Below are 20,714 nucleotides of genomic sequence, written 5' to 3' on the forward strand. Positions count from 1 at the left end.
CAAGCAAGAGAAAGTGGGTGCTGTGCAGTATTTAAATGCAGTTAGTTTGACATATCAATGTGAGAGACAATTTGGATTCCATGTAGTCATGTTGATGCAGAAAGATTTCTTTCTATTTACTGCATATATGGCAATAATAACTGCAATTTTTTTTTTTTTTTTTTTTAATATTTTATCTGGCTAGAAGAAATTGGGAATGCATCTATCATCTGCATCAAGGTTGGTACAGTGCTCCTGACATACAAAAATTTGGAGGCTGGTACTTTTTCGCCCATTCTTTTGGGAACTCTGTTTCCACCCAAGTAAAAAAGCATGCTGCATAGCATGTACATATTGCATCATTTGCATGGCATTGGTTTAAGTAGTAGAATGGCTGATATGAGTTATTATAGGTTGTTCGTGGCTAAATGAAAGCTCCACACTATTTAAAAGGCATAGCAAATTGGTAATCGCACTGCAGGAAGAAAGTGCGGTATGGGCAAGGATTGCCAACATAACTGAAAAAAAAAAACTTGTCTTGAACAGACAAATCATATCCACCAGGCATTTTGTGGACAAAAAGTGAAGTCTCTAGAAATCAAAGAAAAGGGTGTGCGAATATGTGACTGAAAAGGAACAGTGTAGATGTGCGGTCATGAGTGAAATGTGTCAGTTGAAAGGTATAACAATAACAAGAGAGTTAAAAATTAGAGCCATTGGTGACTCTCACGTGTTTTTTAACAAAAAACTCCAGTTTTCGTAAGAAAACTAGCATTGCGCTAAGTCTCCCAGTCAATTATGAAGGATTGTGAATTTCAACAGATCTGTCATCAGTTTGTGCCACAGAAATTCGTAGTTACTGTCACAAATTGGTAACGCAAACCAGACATCAACATATTGTGAAATGCAGCTGGACTGTACTAATAAAGATTTTGATACTACAAATTGCTTCATTTTATAATTTATTGTACTGTAGTATTTATAGTTTTCAAATTTTTAAACTTTCCTTCCTAAAATTAAGGTGCAGTGACTATTCACATATCTATGGTATAATGTTGTTTTAACTGACAAGAGAACAATTTTAAAAGAAAATAGTCTTGCTACAATGTCAACAATATCCTTTGAAAGATAATTTGTATGTGTATATAAGCTGTCATGGTTAATAAACAATGTGCTTGCTTCATAAGAAAATACCACTACTTCACAGAAAAGATAAACTCACCAATTACACAATGCTGTTCACTGAAATCAGAACAACTACAAGAAGTTGTGCTATGACATTTATTTCCACAGCATGTATATATTAGGCATTACTGAATACATTATAATTTCCTAAAACGTCTTGCCACTCTTCCCAAACCTCTCTCCTCTGACTGCCTTCTAGTCTCCATGGAAGGGCTTGCAAGGAGAAGCCACAACTATGGAGACAACAGTTTAGTTCAAACCTTGGGAGGTTGATCTATGTCATAAATAAACAGATACATGTCCAAGGGTTTGTGACACTGGCCATTATTTAACAAAAGAAAGGCCCATAAAACTTAGCAATATGGATGTAAGTACCTGTAGCACTGCTTGTCTACTGGTGAGTGTCCCTAACTTTCATGCAGATGTCTCAGGTTCTTCTCCATTTTCCTTTTCATTTTTTAAAAATTTTATATCTGCTTTTTTCATTGTCCATGTAGACTTACTGTTAGAAAATTGCAGATTGAAAACAAAATGTAATGTAAAAATATTTACCATCAACTTCAGTTGAAGTTTTGTTGTAAAACAGACAGTTTCAATCTCCATCTCTTATCATAACTGCAGCAATATCAGAAAAAGAGTAGTTTCTGTCAAGCCATGAGTGGAAAGAAGAGATGACAGAAAGTTTACAAAACAGCTTATATTTATTCTGTTCACATCCAAATTTGCAATATCTCCCCTACAACAGTTTTTCACCTATATCACACGAAATAACAGTTATCGCCCAGCTTTGCCATCCAGGGCAAATGGATTTGTTCAATCCCTAAAGTCATATCCCCTACAACAACCTAAAGAAGGTCTTTACAGCTAGCAGTTTCCCCACCCAACTGGTGGACAGGCAGGTTTCTGAGCTATGAACTCTATCACCAGATTCCCCATGCAACCAAACCCAGAACCCTTCGTCAACATATTTCATCCTGGTCTCCGTAAAATCAATCTAATTTTCAATCAAGCAGGCTTAAGTGGTCACTGTCCATCGTCATACGGCAAAGTTTCTTTCTGATGAAACATTTTGTATATTGTGCATGTTCCTCTATAAATTCTAGTGAGTCAACAAAAGCAAACATATCATCAATGTGAAAAATATATATTAAACAGATCCACTGCTGGCTAATTTACCTGTCTTCTGCGATACATGTCATATTTTTGTTTAATTTTCCACAAAATGGCAGCAACCAGCAACAATAGTAAGAAACACCTGCAACAGAAATGAATCACCATAAGATTCACAAATTTCACAACAGAGAGTTCCTAGTGATGAAATGATATACACGAATCAGGGTGAACAATGAAAATCAGAACATCAAATTAATACAATTCTGAAAGACAGCACAAATGATTCTTCCTATCCATTTTCATCTTTTCATATTTTGCTTCCATATATCCTCAACAAATCTTTTTGTTAACATTTCCAATTAGACCCTACTTCATTCCATGACAAACTATACCAAAATCATACTATCACTCCATAAACTTATGTCAACAATTTACTAGCACATGGAAATCAAGTTGGTTTTAAATTTCTACGTTATAAGACCAAGAATAAGACCAAAGAAAAGGTGGCCAGAGAGTAGGATCCAACTGGTGGTGGACATATATTTAACATATGATAACTTACACGTTGGTATAAAACCTGTTGCAATGAATGAAGGTAGCATTAAAATTGCCCACAACTTCTGTCCTTAATACTTGAACATGGGCAAAGACTCTCCAAGAACCATCTAGTAATTCCTAGTGACCATTTAATTTTTCTTTCAATTTTCCCTGTGATCATCTTTTTCTGCTCTTTTATCATAATCTAGAATCTTTAACATTTCTGCTGTTTTGTAAATTAGTCAAAGCTCCAAAATATCTTCCAAAAAAAAAGCCCACACAGGAATATTATTCACTACATTACTTTGGATCTCCAACCGTCTTGAGAATAACACTGTTAATATAACTGTTAGCTATTGACTATTAGCAATATGGGTACAAAATGAAAAAAAAATATCTATAAACAAACAAATCATTTATCATAAATGCACTTTTACAGCAAACAATATACTACTTTCCAACGCATGGAATCTGTACAGAGAGAAGAGTGAAGAGAACCCATCAGGCATCAGATCTATAGAAAAATGTTGGATGCACTGAAAATTGTTAAGGGCAACTGTTACAATGCTTTGCTAAATTCTAGACCCTAGTCATACAAGGAAGAACATATGGAACTACCAAAAAAAAATTGTAAGGGGAACTACTTACATCCCATATATCAGAGGCCAGCAAGAAGTTGTTCTACCAACAGATTGTGAGAACAGATTTAGATTGTGACTTTTGAGGAGAGAAAGAGAATATTCCAGAAATAATTCAAATCTCTCCTACTAAACTCCCAGGCAAGCACCAGGAGAAGTTTGTTTTGCATTTTGACTTTCACTATAGATGATGCAGCCACCAAACTTGAAATTATTTCATTTGCAGATCTGTGTACGAAAAGTGTTACAGAACCTAAACGATGTTAATTTTTGATTCCACGAAAGAAGTAACCTTAGATGTTGCACTTTGTTGCTTCAACAATCTTTGTGAATCTTCATTTTCAAGAATGACCTTGATTTTTAAAAAGTACAGCGCTAGATTCACTGATAACATTTGGAATCGTGCATTTGACTCTTTACCACTTAGTCACACAATACAATGGCTGTTGTTAAAAGAAATTCCTGCCAACATAAAGAAATAAATGAACTGGATTAAAGCCACTATATATATTTATTAATAATAAAGCCAAGCTTTCAGCCAAACTGCATTGGCCTTCATCAGGGCATGTGAAGTTTTGCCTCCGACAGTGACCAAAGAAATTATTTGAAGGAACATGGAAGTCATGCCCGTACTATCCACGGCCTACCCCACTAACTGGACTCAAGGATTGTGGCGCTGTGCTGTGGTGGTTGGGAGGGAAGTTACTGATGCACCGTACTCTGTCGACAGTTTGAGTGCATCCCGCTGTGCCATGGTGGTGTTATGCATGTATTTCTGCAGTACAGGTCTCCATGTATTTGATAACTTGAAGCCGTCTTCCCTGTTGATGTTATTTGGGTGCAGCTCTATCTCTATGGCTTCCCTCACAAGACGAGCATAGAAGTCTTTTACAGACGCGATGACCTTCGCCTGGTCAAAGAGGATTTCATGGTCTGTACTGTAGAAATGTTCTGCTATGGCAGACTGGCTTATAGTGTTCTCCGTGGAGGATGAAAGAGCGACATTCTTTACCGATCTGATGTGCTCTTTCACTCTGGTGCTAACAAGCCTTTTTGTCATGCCAACATACGAACAACCACAACCACATGGAATTTCATATACGCCCGGTGTTTCAAGACGTGGCTTCTCTTTGACTGGTCGAAACGGGGATTTGAGCTTCCGGTCTGCGGTGAAAACTGGAATTATATTGTACTTCTTAAGAATGCGCCCTATTCTGTCAGTTATACCTGCCACGTAAGGAAGGAATACTTTTTTCTTTTTGCTGTAGTCCTGGTTGGTGTTATTCAAGTTAGGCTCCTTGATCTTCACAGCTCATGTTATGTCTCCAGATGTATAGCCGTTTTTCTTCATGGATGTTGTCAGTTCTCTCATTGCACTCGAGCGGTTATCATCGTCTGCAACATTATTCACCCTAGTATATAACGTACGAAGGAGAGCTGCTTTTTGGGAGGGGTGGTGATGTGAAGACTTATGAAGGTATCTTTCAGAATGTGTAGGTTTCTTGTATATTACATGGCCTAGTGTACCATTGTTCTTCTTGTATACTAACACATCAAGAAAAGGTAATTTGCCTTCATTTTCTACTTCCATTGTGAACTTGATCTTACTGTTAATGGAATTTAGGTGCTCTAAAAATTCATTTAAAGTTTCCCTTCCATGTGGCCAGACCGAAAATGTGTCATCCACGTAACGATAGAAGCACTTAGGTTTCAATGGCGCTGTTGTTAATGCAGTAGACTCAAAGTGTTCCATAAAAATATTAGCAGCCACTGGTGACAAAGGTGAACCCATTGCTGCTCCTTCTGTCTGTTCGTAATAATCCCCTTTGTAGTAGAAGTAAGTGGATTTTAAACAAACTGCTGCCAGATTGGTCAAGTCCTCAGACAGGTATTCTCCGATGTAAGCCAGTGTTTCTTCTACAGGTATATTAGTGAAAAGTGACGTAACATCAAAGCTTACCAGGATGTCACCTTCGTCCACCCGTAGTTCACGGAACTTCTGCAAGAAATGTTTCGAATCTTTAATGTGATGTTCTGTCTTCCCTGTTTCTGGCTGTAGCAGTGATGAAATATAGCGGGCTAACTCATGGGTCGCAGAACCAATGGCACTCATGACTGGTCTTAGTGGCACGCCATCCTTGTGTATTTTTGGAAGGCCATAAATGACTGGAGGTACCGGGTCTGAATTTAGTAATGACTTCTGCATGTCAAGATGTATCTTACGTGCTTAGAAAAGCGAAGCCACCACGTCAAAACCTGACCAAAGGTGAACTTAAAGAAGCTAATGTGTTTCGCAAAGACAAGAGTATAATTGTAATTCCAGCTGACAAAGGTAATGTTTCAGTCATCATGAATACAACTGATTACGAAACAAAAATGAACAACCTACTGGAAGAAGAAACGTATAAAAAAGTTAGGAATCCCACTAAGAAAATTAATGCACAAGTCACTCGACTAGTGAAGAGCTCAACACTTCCAGAACACGTTGTAACGTAGTTTGTGCAATATAGTTAAGATATCTTGAGAGCTTTCTCCACAACAAATCTTTCCATCACGGTTGTGAGAAATGAAAAAAGAAAAAATGCCAAAACAATATCTATGCATAGGCAACAGTACGAAGTCGGTCACGCCAAAACAAGAAAAAGCAGAGTGGCTGGAAGCAGTACTGGGGCAGGGGGGGGGGGGGATAATAGGAGAGGTTTACCGTGGTAGGTACCAACATCCAAAAAAAATAAAGAACAACACCTTTTCAAAGAAATTCTTAGAGTGACCAAGTGTATTGGAACAGCAACTATTACGAGAATACAGTACGCATTGACATACTTGGAGAATACAGATCCTCGAAAAAGTACAAGAGAGAGAATTAAGCTAACTCTTTTTTGCAAAACTGAATTGACTAATATACACAGAGTTTAAAAAGGAACTGCCATGCAGGACCTATCTTTTGTTTTCCAATAGTTATACAAATAAATATATCAGATAATACATTTCTTGACTAGAATTTTCTAAACTCTTTAAAAGAAAGACTCCCTTTTTTGTGTTAATAGAATTGGGGTAAAAGTTTTATCACAGTACACACCTTGCTAAACAAGGAGAATAAGCCCAAGCAAAACCCCGGACATTAATCACAAAGGCGAATAGCTCAGATCACCGTTAGGAGGAAAAGTATTGGAAAAAGGAGTAACCCAACAAAAGTTTGACAAAATATTTTTACAAAATCGTTACTTTGACTCAGATAACTCCACCTAGCGTGAGTGATAACCATATAAGGGGACTAGATCACAAAACAAGTTTTCTCAATTTTTTTTTAAAAGGGAGGCGTCACACACACACACACACACACACACACACACACACACACACACACACACCTCAAATAATTATTATTATTATTATTATCCGATCAACTTTGGAAGGAACAAGTATACTTTTACTATGAAGATCAAAAAATTATTTGGCCATATTAAAAAACAAACGAAGACGCCTCCAGGGCGCTCTAATATAAAATCCATATACACCGAAATAAAGGAAAAAAGGGTAGGATAAAAAGAAGGATCAGCACAATAAGGATAAGTGAGGATGAAAAGAATGGAAACTCCGACTGCGTAATGGTTGAGAAAGTTCAGTCTGCCAATTTATGTTTTTCCGGAATCACCTAAGCTTGAGAAAGTTCTGTTTGACGATGTTCAGGCTCAGTCCACATCACCAATATTACAGCACTTAAAAACTATTTACAGAAGATGATGCCAGTCTGCCCAAGACGGGCCAAGCGGTCCAATATATACACGCCCAGAAGCGAAGACCAGTTCATTCGAGAAAGATCATGTGACGTGGCAAGTGACGTAATAGGTGCGAGGCAGACAGAAAGACAGCAGTCAGTGTGTCGAGAAATGTCGGAGGGTAACGACAGGTGAGCAGAAAGTAAGGTAATTCCGATGACAGGAAGAAGTATTGATAACCAGAGCAGATAATAATAATAGTGTATAGTCCTGTAGAAACATAAAATTGTAGAGTATGTGGAGATGTACATGCGACGAAGTTTGCAGAAACTCATAGAACGTCGATCGAGAGGTTATGGCAGTAGCACGTTACAACGTGCAGAAGTCATTATTAAATTCAGACCCGGTACCTCCAGTCATTTATGGCCTTCCAAAAGTACACAAGGATGGCGTGCCACTAAGACCAATCGTGAGTGCCATTGGTTCTGCAACCCATGAGTTAGCCCGCTATATTTCATCACTACTACAGCCAGAAACAGGGAAGACAGAACATCACATTAAAGATTCGAAACATTTCTTGCAGAAGTTCCGTGAACTACGGGTGGACGAAGGTGACATCCTGGTAAGCTTTGATGTTACGTCACTTTTCACTAATATACTTGTAGAAGAAACACTGGCTTACATCGGAGAATACCTGTCTGAGGACTTGACCAATCTGGCAGCAGTTTGTTTAAAATCCACTTACTTCTACTACAAAGGGGATTATTACGAACAGACAGAAGGAGCAGCAATAGGTTCACCTTTGTCACCAGTGGCTGCTAATATTTTTATGGAACACTTTGAGTCTACTGCATTAACAACAGCGCCATTGAAACCTAAGTGCTTCTATCGTTACGTGGATGACACATTTTCGGTCTGGCCACATGGAAGGGAAACTTTAAATGAATTTTTAGAGCACCTAAATTCCATTAACAGTAAGATCAAGTTCACAATGGAAGTAGAAAATGAAGGCAAATTACCTTTTCTTGATGTGTTAGTATACAAGAAGAACAATGGTACACTAGGCCATGTAATGTACAAGAAACCTACACATTCTGAAAGATACCTTCATAAGTCTTCACATCACCACCCCTCCCAAAAAGCAGCTCTCCTTCGTACGTTATATACTAGGGTGAATAATGTTGCAGACGATTATAACCGCTCGAGTGCAATGAGAGAACTGACAACATCCATGAAGAAAAACGGCTATACATCTGGAGACATAACACGAGCTGTGAAGATCAAGGAGCCTAACTTTGAATAACACCAACCAGGACTACAGCAAAAAAAAAAAAAGTAATCCTTCCTTATGTGGCAGGTATAACTGACAGAATAGGGCGCATTCTTAAGAAGTACAATATAATTCCAGTTTTCACCGCAGACCGGAAGCTCAAATCCCTGTTTCGACCAGTCAAAGAGAAGCCACGTCTTGAAACACCGGGCGTATATGAAATTCCATGTGGTTGTGGTTGTTCATATGTTGGCATGACAAAAAGGCTTGTTAGCACCAGAGTGAAAGAGCACATCAGATCGGTAAAGAATGTCGCTCTTTCATCCTCCACGGAGAACGCTATAAACCAGTCTGTCATAGCAGAACATTTCTATAGTACAGACCATGAAATCCTCTTTGACCAGGCGAAGGTCATCACGCCTGTAAAAGACTTCTATGCTCGTCTTGTGAGGGAAGCCATAGAGATAGAGCAGCGCCCAAATAACATCAACAGGGAAGACGGCTTCAAGTTATCAAATACATGGAGACCTGTACTGCAGAAATACATGCATAACACCACCATGGCACAGCGGGACGCACTCAAACTGTCGACAGAGGGCGGTGCATCAGTAATTTCCCTCCCAGCCACCACAGCACAGCGCCACGATCCTTGAGTCCAGTTAGTGGGGTAGGACGTGGATAGTACGGGCATGACTTCCATGTTCCTTCAGATAATTTCTTTGGTCACTGTCGGAGGCAAAACTTCACATGCCCTGATGAAGGTCAATGCAATTTGGCTGAAAGCTTGGCTTTATTATTAATAAATATATATATATATAGTGGCTTTAATCCAGTTCATTTATTTCTTTATGTTAATACAATGAGCCACGAAAACTTACGTTCATTAAATTCCTGCCAAGTTTGACACTAAGCAGAAAGGTGATTGAAAACTTATTTTTACAGCTATTTGCAACATAATTTTCTTTTCCCCCTCCTTTTTCATTGTACCATCTTCAGAACTGCCAACAATGGGGTTTGAACCCACTATCTCTCGAATGCAAGCTACAAGCCTTGAAGCATGTAGCCAACCCCCTTGGTATAATATAATCTATTTCCATTCGAAAAATTTCATTGTCTAGAGCTCTTTTACTGGTGCCTACATTAATTCGATTTTTTATACAGAGTTATGTTGCAATTGTAACTGTTTAAAGGACAGATCATTTGAAAATGCGAGAACTTCTCAGTAGATCATTCAATCACCTAGGTTGCTGGCCCATCCCATACATTACTAACGCAGGAAAAATGACCAAGATACTTAGTGATCACAAATTAAAAACTAATGGCTGTACTAGAAATGGCTTGAGCTAGCTCCTTTGCTCCCTCCTGTACCTCGCAAAGTGTATAAGTCAGAGTATGGTTCCAGTGTATGGGGCCCTCACCATGATTACCTGATTTGAGAAGTGGAAGAGATCCAAAGGAAGTCAGAATGATTTGTTAGTGTTACAAAAATGTTGCAAACTTCAGGCTGGGAAGGCTTGGGAGTGGAGACGAGCTGCTCAACTAAGTAATATGTTCTGAGCTGTCAGTGAAGAAATGGCGTGGAATGATATTAGTACAAGAATAAGATTGAAAGGTGTTTTTAAAAGTCGGAAAGATCGTAATATGAAGATAAGGTTGGAATTCAAGGACAAATTGGGGCAAATACTTGTAAATAAGAAATTCAAGGTTGCACCAATCACAGAGAAATTGCCTGCAATGGTATGTCACGTATTCCATAGCAGTGAAACCTTAGCTGCAAAGACTGCCCTTCAACTGAACGTGGATGGTCGCTGACCTTGAGGGCGACCTCAAACACACTGGTTGGACTGGGTGAGAGATGACATGTGGCTCACCAAACTCAGCCCCTGGGACAGTTCGATAAATTTTCAACTTCTTTGAAATCATTTATGAAAAGACTAAGCAAACAACTGATAGGGAATTTGCCACCTGGATGACCATCCTAAATCCAGATCACTGGTGGATGATGATGACTATGATTTGTTCAAAAGTCAGTTTGGTCATTCATGAGCTGCTATGGCTCCCTGGGGAGACAATGAGTCATGACGGCTCTGCCCTCTCCACTCCCCTTCAATTCTGAACGAGATTATTTACATCTCACACAACAGATGGCATCAGAATATCTTCTCCAGTCAAGTCACTCTACTCTTGAAATAGAATGAATAGTTTTTTCAAATAATATAAGCTTTATTGGCAACATTAGTAAATAAATGGAACAGTTTTATATATGGTATAGGGGTGGCGTGATTAGCTCAGTGGCTTAGCTGCTGGCTTTCCACCCGGAAGGCTGAGGTTCGAATCTTGGTCGATTCTGTGTCGAGATTTTCATTTCAAGAATTACGTGACGCCAGGAAAGGCATCCGGTCTAAACCCCCGGCCAAAACCAAAATGAGCCTACGTGGCTCCAGCAACCCCAGAAATAACTGTGATAAGCTGAAGAAAGTTTAGTTTAGTTTTATATACTGTGTGGTACAATAATGAAAAAACTGTCTGCACAACTGTTCCTATAATATTGTGTGACATTTAATTTCAGCAAGAGTGTTGCTGAAATGAGCCAGCTTATTTTGGAGCTCAAGTTTATGACAGAATCAGCTCATTCATAAACCAATGACTCATACCGTAATTTAACGATCAGCTCTCAAGAAGCGAACTAGCTTGTAACTCTCTTCGAATAAGTCGTTCAAATGAGTCAGTTCATGAACGTTTCACCACCAGTCCCTAATATCTCAAAATATGCAAAGAACTTTTTTTTTTTTTTTACTGGGTTGCAGAGAAAACTTCCATGCACTTGTGGCAAACTGCACATTAGATTAAAGAACGAACAAGCCTGTCACCTACTATTCATGTCAAAGAGCATCCAATCGACCAGACAAATTAGCAATACCTGAACATGATCAACTTATATCTTCTGGTCATGATTTCAGGTTCAACAATATTCAAATTTGTACCCACATGAAACATAATTAATCTAGGAATTTAAAATGCACAATAATCCTAATCATGTCTCGAGATGCACCAACTGCCAGATATGTACAATGATGATGATCCCCTTTCTGTCTTTTCATTAGATTATTTTTGAAATGTCTCAACTTTTTATTCTACAGATTTAGAACCCAATACACAACAAACACAAAGGATTTATTATCAGTTCAGATGATCAATTCAGTCTCAGTAGTACAAATACGTCATCTTACACTGATATACATAAACGAACCGTGTCACAGGTTACGCAGGGCATTGCTGCTTTTAGGCTTTTTGTCCCACATTCCCACCAAAAGCTCACCGGAATCTCAATTTTGAATATCACAGTACTGACAATGGGTAGCAAATCAGTTATTTTTGGTTCTTGTTCCTAAGCAATTTGGTCACGTATTCTATTTTGTAGCACATAGCAGTGAAATTGAGTCCAAGAAGGCTAAATTAGTAATTTGTTTATTAGGTATTCTCTGTTCTGAATATATCACAATGCTAAAATGTAAATGTATGTTTAACCCGTTCGGTGGGCGATGCGGCGAGATCCGCGGATATAATTCAATTGCTCGGCAGGAAATGCAGATATATCTGCCGACTCAATTTTTTTTTCTCAGTTGCCTGCCCGCAGAGGTTTATTTCATTTTTAGCAGCATATTCTGGATGAGTCTGCCCTCTGATGTGAATTCTTTCAACTATGTTCTTCCAATACCAATGTATCATCATCCACAAGTTGCATCATAAAGAACGCAACGTACGTCCGGGCAAGAACGACCTAAAGCCCAATAGCCTCGCGCTGAAGCTTTAAATCATCGCTTAATCGTCCCTTGGATGCAATAATATTGCTGTAGGAGTGATTTCTATAGATTATGATACTGAACAGACCTCTCTGATGACATTTTAGAACTGTGACCTGATTTATTATCCCCCGTCTTGTGTTCTTCCTTCATGACCGGAGTGTGTGTTTACCACGAATTACACAACATTTAATTATCACACGCATCCATAATACAGGCACAATTCATGATTTCTGTCCAAACTGCAGAGACCAGGGTTCTATTCGATCTTTTTTCTTAAATTTTTTCTGCTAGAATGTCTAAAAGGAATTACCGGCCCCCACCGTTAAGAGGAAGATAATTTACTGGCCATGATAAACGAAATGTTGGAATTTAGTGAGGAGAATAGTGATCATACTGAAGTAAGTTCTGCCGAAGAGGAATTCGTAAGTGACAGGAACTTACCAGGAATAAGAACTGCAGGCTCAAATGCACAGGGTTCGGGCCCAGCTGATGCGAACGTTCAGCAGTCATGAAAAAGACAACACGAGTTTGATTCCAATTCAAGTAGTGATCATGACAGTGACAGTGATGAGAATAATACTGATTACAATCCAACCAGTGCTAGTTCTTCGTCAACTTATACTGAAACTGGACAAAGAAGGCCCCGCATTGATCCAAAATTCCATAGTGATGTAAAGGGAGAGTTTTTAGGGAAAATAAAACCAAGCAAAATATTTTAATTATTTTTTTATGACGAGATATGCCAAAATATAGCTGAACAGACAAATGATGCCCAACATGACATCGCAGATAAAACCCAGTTTAGTAAACTGAAACAAAGGAGTCGAGATCAAGACTGAGTCAGAACAAATAAGAACGAAATAAAACTTCTTATGGGCATACTGTTGCTGCAGGGGACTGTACAGAAACCTAAATTAGGACACTATATTTCTTGCAATAAATTGTTCACTACGCCTATTTTCTATGAGCCGATAACGAAGAAGAAATGTTTTTCCCGCTGGGCTGAGTGGCCCAGACGGTTGAAGCGCTGGCTGGCCTTCTGACCCCAACATGGTAGGTTCGACTCTGGCTCAGACCAGTGGTATTTGAAGGTGCTCAAATACGTCAGCCTCCTGTCAGTAGATTTATTGGCATGCAAAAGAATTCCTGCAGGACTAAATTTCGGCACCTCAGCGTTTCTGAAAGCCGTAAAAGTAGTTAATGGGACGTAAAGCCAATATTATTATTATTATTATTATTATTATTATTATTATTATTATTATTATTATTATTATTATTATATTTTCCTCCACAGCATTTTAGATACTTCCAACAATGAGGTGAATAATGGACAAATTCCTCCCAAAATGTACAAGATAAATCCAGTATTTGTCCATCTGTTGGCAAATTTCTGGAAGCTTATACCCCTGGTAGCAAAGTGTCAATTGATGTAAATCATCCATACATACCAAGAAAACGATCGAGTTTCGGAATGGAATCATACAAATTATGCAAAGCCGAGACAGTTTATATAACATGATCTGTTTCCGTGTGTATCATAATGAACAGTTGTAAAAGGCATAACACGGTGCAGACTGTAAATACTGTAAATATTACCTGCAGTGTAGAGTAATATAGTCCGTGTGTGTCACTTATGAATTGTAGGTGTATAAACTTGATCCCTCAAAAGCGCTAACCAACACAACAGAAAATTTCATGAGTATTATAATATATTCCATTGTAAATATTTTATGTACATGTAAACTTTGTAAAGCTACAATTTATTTATTTATTATTTATTTATTTCATGCCTTCATTTGTGGCGAAGTTAAGGCTCACGGCCCTCTCTTACACTTAACCACATATCTAATAAACTTTATAAAATAGAATAATGAAATAATTTAACAAAATATAAATCCTAACCTCATTCATTCTTCCATTCATACTGCCATTCATACAAGCTGGTTATACATTTAATAGGTAATCTCGGCAAGACCACTTGAAAGAAGCTAAGGAAGTGCAATTCCTAACACTAACTGGAAGGGAATTCCATAGTCTTGCACCAGACACTTGAAAGGAGCGGTTAAATGAAGATGAACGATGCACAGGAATTGAGTGTGTCGTAGTCTATCGTGTGTTGTGTTCATGAGAGGAGGAGAGTAAATTAAACTTTGAGGATAAATACTGGGGTTTAGATTCGTTCAGCAGATGAAATACGAGAGTAGCAACGTGAAGATGTCGTAGTTTATCGATTTTTAACCAGGAGAGAAGTTCATAATAGGGGGAGATATGAGCTGAAAATTTAATTGAAAATATAAACCTAATGCATGAGTTCATTGCCCTCTGTAATTTTAGTGTCTGTTCCATGGTGGCATCTATCATTACAATATCACAATAATTAAGTATGGGAAATATGAGGGTCTGGATAAGTTTAATTTTCAAGCTTAGTGGAAGAAGTGATTGGCGAGTTTTGAGAGGGTGAAGTGACGAGTGAATTTTCCTACAGATGCTTGTTATGTGCTCACTCCAATCTAGTGTGTCACTTATGATAATTCCAAGATTTTTTACCGACTTCTGAAATGGTATAGCTACACGACAAAGCAAAAGTGAAGGCAATAATTTCTTATTAAGGATATTTAACTGCCTTTGTTGCCCTATTATAATAGCTTGTGTCTTTTTAGGATTAATTAATAAACAATTCTTACTAGAATAGGAGCTAATCAGATATAAAATGGAATTCATCTGATGAATTCCAAACTCAATATCAATAGCTTTACAGTGATAATATATTTGTAGATCATCTGCATATAAATGATACAGTTACTGAACTGAGAAGATATATCATTGATATACAGAGTAAACAGAAGAGGTCCAAGCACGGATCCCTGTGGGACACCTGTTTGCTTCGTCTTCCAGTCTGTGGTAGTGCCGTTTATGACAACACGTTGTCGCCGATTGGAGAGGTACAAAGCAAAGAGCTGAATAGCAAAGGGACTCAGATTAAATCTTTGTAGTTTCGCTAATAATATGTTAATATTTACTGTGTCAAACGGACTACTGAAGTCAAGTAGAATAAGTATAGTCACTTTCCGCTCATCTATAGCTCGTCTAATGTTGTCTGTAATTCTTAGCAGTGCCGTCCCTGTGCTATGTCCTTTCTTGAAACCAGATTGGAAGGGGTCACGTAGAGAATATTTTTCCAGATACTGTTCAAGCTGGCTATAGATCAATTTTTCTAGAGCTTTAGACAGTGCTGAAAGAATGCATACAGGACGAAAGTTGGATGCTACATTAGCTGGCGACCTTTTTGGAACTGGGACAACTTGTGTATCTTTCCACTTTGTCGGAAAATAACTACGGGAGAGGCATGCATTAAATAAGTCAGTAATAACCGGCAATATTATATCCATAATGTTAGTAATAAAGAAAATAGGGATTTCATCAGCTCCTGTTGCATGAGATTTAATTGAAATCAGTACTCGTTTCACTTCAGACTCTGAAACAGTTCGAAATTCGAAATATGGACGATCAGATGATTGTTCACAATTAAGTATTTATTTATTTTCCACCTAGTCGATACAATGATTGCTTAAGGCAATTTTTAATGGTCAAAAGTGGTACATGTTTCGTATATTATCAACATCTTCAGCCACATAACACTGTTTAGATGAAAAATATATAAAATTGACAAAGTAATGCTTTAGAGGAAGTGACCTTAAAATTAACATAAGATTGACAAGATGAAGCATTACTTTGTCAATTTTATATATTTTTCATCTAAACAGTGTTATGTGGCTGAAGATGTTGATAATATACGAAACATGTACCACTTTTGACCATTAAAAATTGCCTTAAGCAATCATTGTATCGACTAGGTGGAAAATAAATAAATACTTAATTGTGAATCTATTGAAGTGCGATACGGACCATGAAGCTGATTTTATGTAATCAGATGATTGTTGTCGTATTATAGACTTGATGGTGGCCTGCACTATATCGTGTTCAGGAGTAAAAACATCTGCTGAAAAGTGTCTATTAATATCGTCATACCGGTATTTCTGGTTTAGCATGGTTCACAGGAGGCCTTCCAATACCTAATGAACGAAGTTGTCGCCAAGTACTACCAGCGTTTATATTATTGGATAGACGCCGGAAGTAATCGAATTTCTTATTGCGGATAATTTGTTTAATTCGATTTCGCAGTACACGGTATTGTTCAAATGTGTCAGCTGATAAATTTCGTTTGTAACGTCTATATAACACACACAGAAACATTTATTTCCAGCAGAGATTGTTAGTAAACTGCTCAAACATTGAGGTAAAGGTTACTGTATAAATGAAAACCAGAGCTCCGCTATTAGGAAGAAGCAACCTCGATATCACAGTGTGAATGCATTTAGTACGTTCTTGCACAAAGTATTGAAAAATTAAAATAATAGGATTTTTCAACAATTAAATACATTATATTCAAACAAATATTTCTCTTAGAGACCTTCAATAGTTCATTTCAGTCTAAGATTGTTTTTAATCAAGTAATTAAACATTTTCTTCAATCAGGGAAAACGCTCCCCACCTGAGAGTGAGCCGGTGTGTATCAAGCTCCCCGCTTAAGGGGTTAATAAGGATTTAGACAGCAACTTTCGATGCGAATCTTGCAGTGCAGCTTTCATCGTAGCACATGGTGGTGCATATGATATCCAAGCATCTGCAATCTACTAAACATAAATCTGCTGAAAAGGGTGCAGGTTCAAGTAAAATGTTAACAAGTTGGTTTTTTAATGTGTTCTACGCCTTTAACCAGAGAAAAATTGCAGATTCTGAAGGTGCCTGAGCTTCCCACAGTGATAGAAAACCAGAATTTTTGTTTGCATGACAGTAGTAGTAGTAGTAGTAGTAGTAGTAGTAGTAGTAGTAGTAGTAGTAGTAGTAGTAGTAGTAGTAGTAGTAGTAGTAGTAGTAGTAGTAGTAGTAGTAGTAGTAGTAGTAGTAGTAGTAGTAGTAGTAGTAGTAGTAGTAGTAGTAGTAGTAGTAGTAGTAGTAGTAGTAGTAGTAGTAGTAGTAGTAGTAGTAGTAGTAGTAGTAGTAGTAGTAGTAGTAGTAGTAGTAGTAGTAGTAGTAGTAGTAGTAGTAGTAGTAGTAGTAGTAGTAGTAGTAGTAGTAGTAGTAGTAGTAGTAGTAGTAGTAGTAGTAGTAGTAGTAGTAGTAGTAGTAGTAGTAGTAGTAGTAGTAGTAGTAGTTTGACCACATTGAATCATTTAAATCATTCAACATCACTTTCTCTTTGAAGATTGGTTCTTGTGATATGCTCAATAATTTTTCATTCATTCCAATTGTAATTCATCTGAAATCACAATAGCCCTTCTATGAGTCACTTCAACTGAAAATTTGTGAGGGTTTGTCCTTTTTCATAAGACCATCCCTAAAATATGTATGATATGTGGTAAATAAATAAATAATAATATATGTATTAATTTTATTTTGACTCTCTCCAGGTAATTATATATTATTAATTTGCATACATAACATATTATTAAAAGTGATTTGTGCTGAAATTTAACACATCAGTTTTCAAACCTTTTGGTCATCTTCCCTCTTTGTTACTCTAAACATTGTCAGTTTATCCCCACTCTCAGTCCCCTAAAAATTGTCAGCTTAGAAAGACATGTGTTTCCAGTCAACATAAGAATCTGCCTCTTCCACCATTTCACTCATTTAAATATTCTTAGCTTAGTAATTTCTTTCTGCTGCCTCATTTCCTCTTACTTGCTAGTCTCCTCTTTTCTATTACAATTATGAAACTTAATTCTCTTTTCTATTAAACTTATTAACATTCACTTTCATTCTGCAATACTTCCAAGAACGAGGAAGCTACAGTTGTTTCATTGTCCTGTCCAGCCATTAAATATTAATATTTAATCATCTCATTACATTACCAACCACACAGCTTGCTGTCATAGCTCTGTAGTGATTTTTCCTAACAACTTCAGGCTATTACAAGTAATGAAAATCATTTTCTGTATTGAAATAATCTCAATAATAATATAAGAAAATTTATTGGACTCCAAGCTATTCAATACATTACAGGATGTTAACATTTTTAGTTAAACATTGTTAAAATGGAGACATGTTTCACCCCCTATGTGAGGCATCATCAGTCATATCAAAGCACCTCAAAATTACACCAGACGTCTGGTTGGGACTTATGAACATTTTGAGGTGCTTTGATATGACTGATGATGCTCCACATAGGGGGCGAAACATGTCTCCATTTTAACGATGTTTAACTAAAAATGTTAACATCCTGTAATGTATTGAATAGCTTGGAGTCCAATAAATTTTCTTATATTATTATTGAACTCCAGGCTAGCCATTCAGAGAAGAATACAAAAACAACAAGTATGGCCCTGCATTGTCATTATTAGAACTGTCATAGTGTGTCTAGAGAAAGTATAGCTTTTATAAAAATCAGCATTTAGTACCACACTTTATCAACATTGTATATACAAGAAAAAAATTACATCTAAATATAGTATTTTGATGTTCCTTGTTCAATTACGTTTATATATGAGACTGGTAATACAGACAAAGGAGAATAATACACCATCTAGACCCACCTTACAATTGAAAATGAATAAACAATAAAGTAACAATAAAATGAAACTCATCTTTTCCACTTCTATGCAATTACAGTGCTAGAGCTGTTCCATTAACTTACCCCACCAAGTCCAAAAACGACATGTTGAGCAATGCAAGCTTAGAACCTGCACTTTTTGCAACAGAGTGTTCAAGCAGTACAGACACAATCACTCTCTATTGTTCTCTCAAGATGGTAATAAGAAACAACATACCATTCTCATCCTGACTAAGTAGTAGTTGAAACCTGATACCCACAGCAAGAACATGAAGTGTCATAACCAAGGTATGTTCTAAGAATTTTTTTTTTTTCCTTTCTTTTTTTTTTTTTCCCCTACTTAACTTTATAAATGGAAACTTATACAGTACTTGATGATTGCTGCTGAATAGGTTTGAGTAACTTTTAATAACTGCATCATATTAACAACATAATGGAATTTTTACAGATTCCATTACCACTAGTAAACCGACATCAAAATATTTGAATGATTTAAGGTAAGAAAATAATTCCTCAATTTCATACACTGTTGAAAGCTGTGTGGTAAAGCTGGTTAGCAGCTCACCTCCTGGATCCAAGGTTGTGGTTTTGAATCTTGCCCCAATAGGACATATAAAAGTTCTTAGACGTGACACACATGCACATTATCAAAAATTTACACATTTAAGAACCTTCTCAGGGAAATTCATAGAACCTTGATGACTGTTTAAGATCGTTAGCAGTTACAGGGGCAGTAAATGCACACATTTTTTTGGTGATTAATACTGCTGTTAAATTTTAATATTAGCCCTTGGGTGGTCAAGTACTAAACCAGGCTTCTGTTTTATTTATGCAAATAAAATACTTAAGTTTCAGGTGCAAACTGCTCCTAGGTCATTCACAATGATTACCATATTTGCTCACATATAACTCGCACTTTTTTGACAAAAAATAAGTGTGAACATGTTTGGTGCGTGATATATGCTGGGATTTGTGTGCAAAAGATCGTATTCCTGAAGAAAAACATAAAATTTGCATTAGACTATTGAGACAAGATAACTGGCATACTTACCCTATTCGAACATGTTTGGTGCGTGATATATGCTGGGATTTGTGTGCAAAAGATCGTATTCCTGAAGAAAAACTTAAAATTTGCATTAGACTATTGAGACAAGATAACTGGCATACTTACCCTATTCATTATCACTGCCTTCAGTCTCCGAGCTTTTCTCGCGTGCGTCATTCTGGTCACCATCCCCATAAAGCATCATCCTGACTTCTACCCAACACATCTGCGATGACCATCTTTAAGAAACTCTTCACAATAATATCAGTCGACACCTTAACCCATGCCCGCATAACTCAATCACACACGAGTTCAACTGACGGCCTCTTTATTTTGCCTGCTGGCGTCACCTCATGCTCCCCAGCTGCCATCCATTCGGCGTACAATTTACGTATGTTGTCCTTGAAGGGCTTCTTGACAGAAACATCTAAGGGCTGTAGACAATGTGCGAGTCCACCAGGAATTATGGGATCAGTTTTCATTTCCTAAAGGTGTTTCTTCGTTTCTTCCACCAAGTGTCCGCTGGAAACTGTCCCACACTAGCATTGCTTAGCGTCGAAGCAGTGCCCCTGGCCGTGCTCCCCACATGGTACAGACCCAGTCCTGGACAAGAGCTGTATCCATTCATCCTTTCTCTTGAACCTGTACATGAATGCCTTTGGGAAACTTTGCTTTAGACACCGTGTTTCTTTTGAAAATAACATACGGTGGCAATTTTCTTCCGTCTGCTGTTATTGCTAACATGACAGTGCAACGCTGTTTTTCACACCCAACTGTCAGCACTTGTCAGTCCTGCCCTGTTCGTTGTACAC

The 20,714-nt window shown here is 37.5% G+C and overlaps 1 protein-coding gene across 5 annotated transcripts in view; it reads right to left on the reverse strand.

The window, feature by feature from the left end:
• Positions 1-20,714, reverse strand: part of dsd (attractin-like protein dsd) — a 391,073-nt gene that overhangs the window by 43,618 nt on the left and 326,741 nt on the right. For all 5 annotated transcript variants that reach the window (XM_067153649.2, XM_067153648.2, XM_067153647.2 and 2 more), the window contains one exon: positions 2,341-2,419. In XM_067153649.2, coding sequence (XP_067009750.1) covers positions 2,341-2,419 — 79 coding nt within the window. The remainder of the gene's footprint in view (positions 1-2,340; positions 2,420-20,714) is intronic.

The sequence above is a fragment of the Anabrus simplex genome, chromosome 9 (genome assembly GCF_040414725.1).
Source record: "Anabrus simplex isolate iqAnaSimp1 chromosome 9, ASM4041472v1, whole genome shotgun sequence".
Lineage (NCBI taxonomy): Eukaryota > Metazoa > Arthropoda > Insecta > Orthoptera > Tettigoniidae > Anabrus > Anabrus simplex.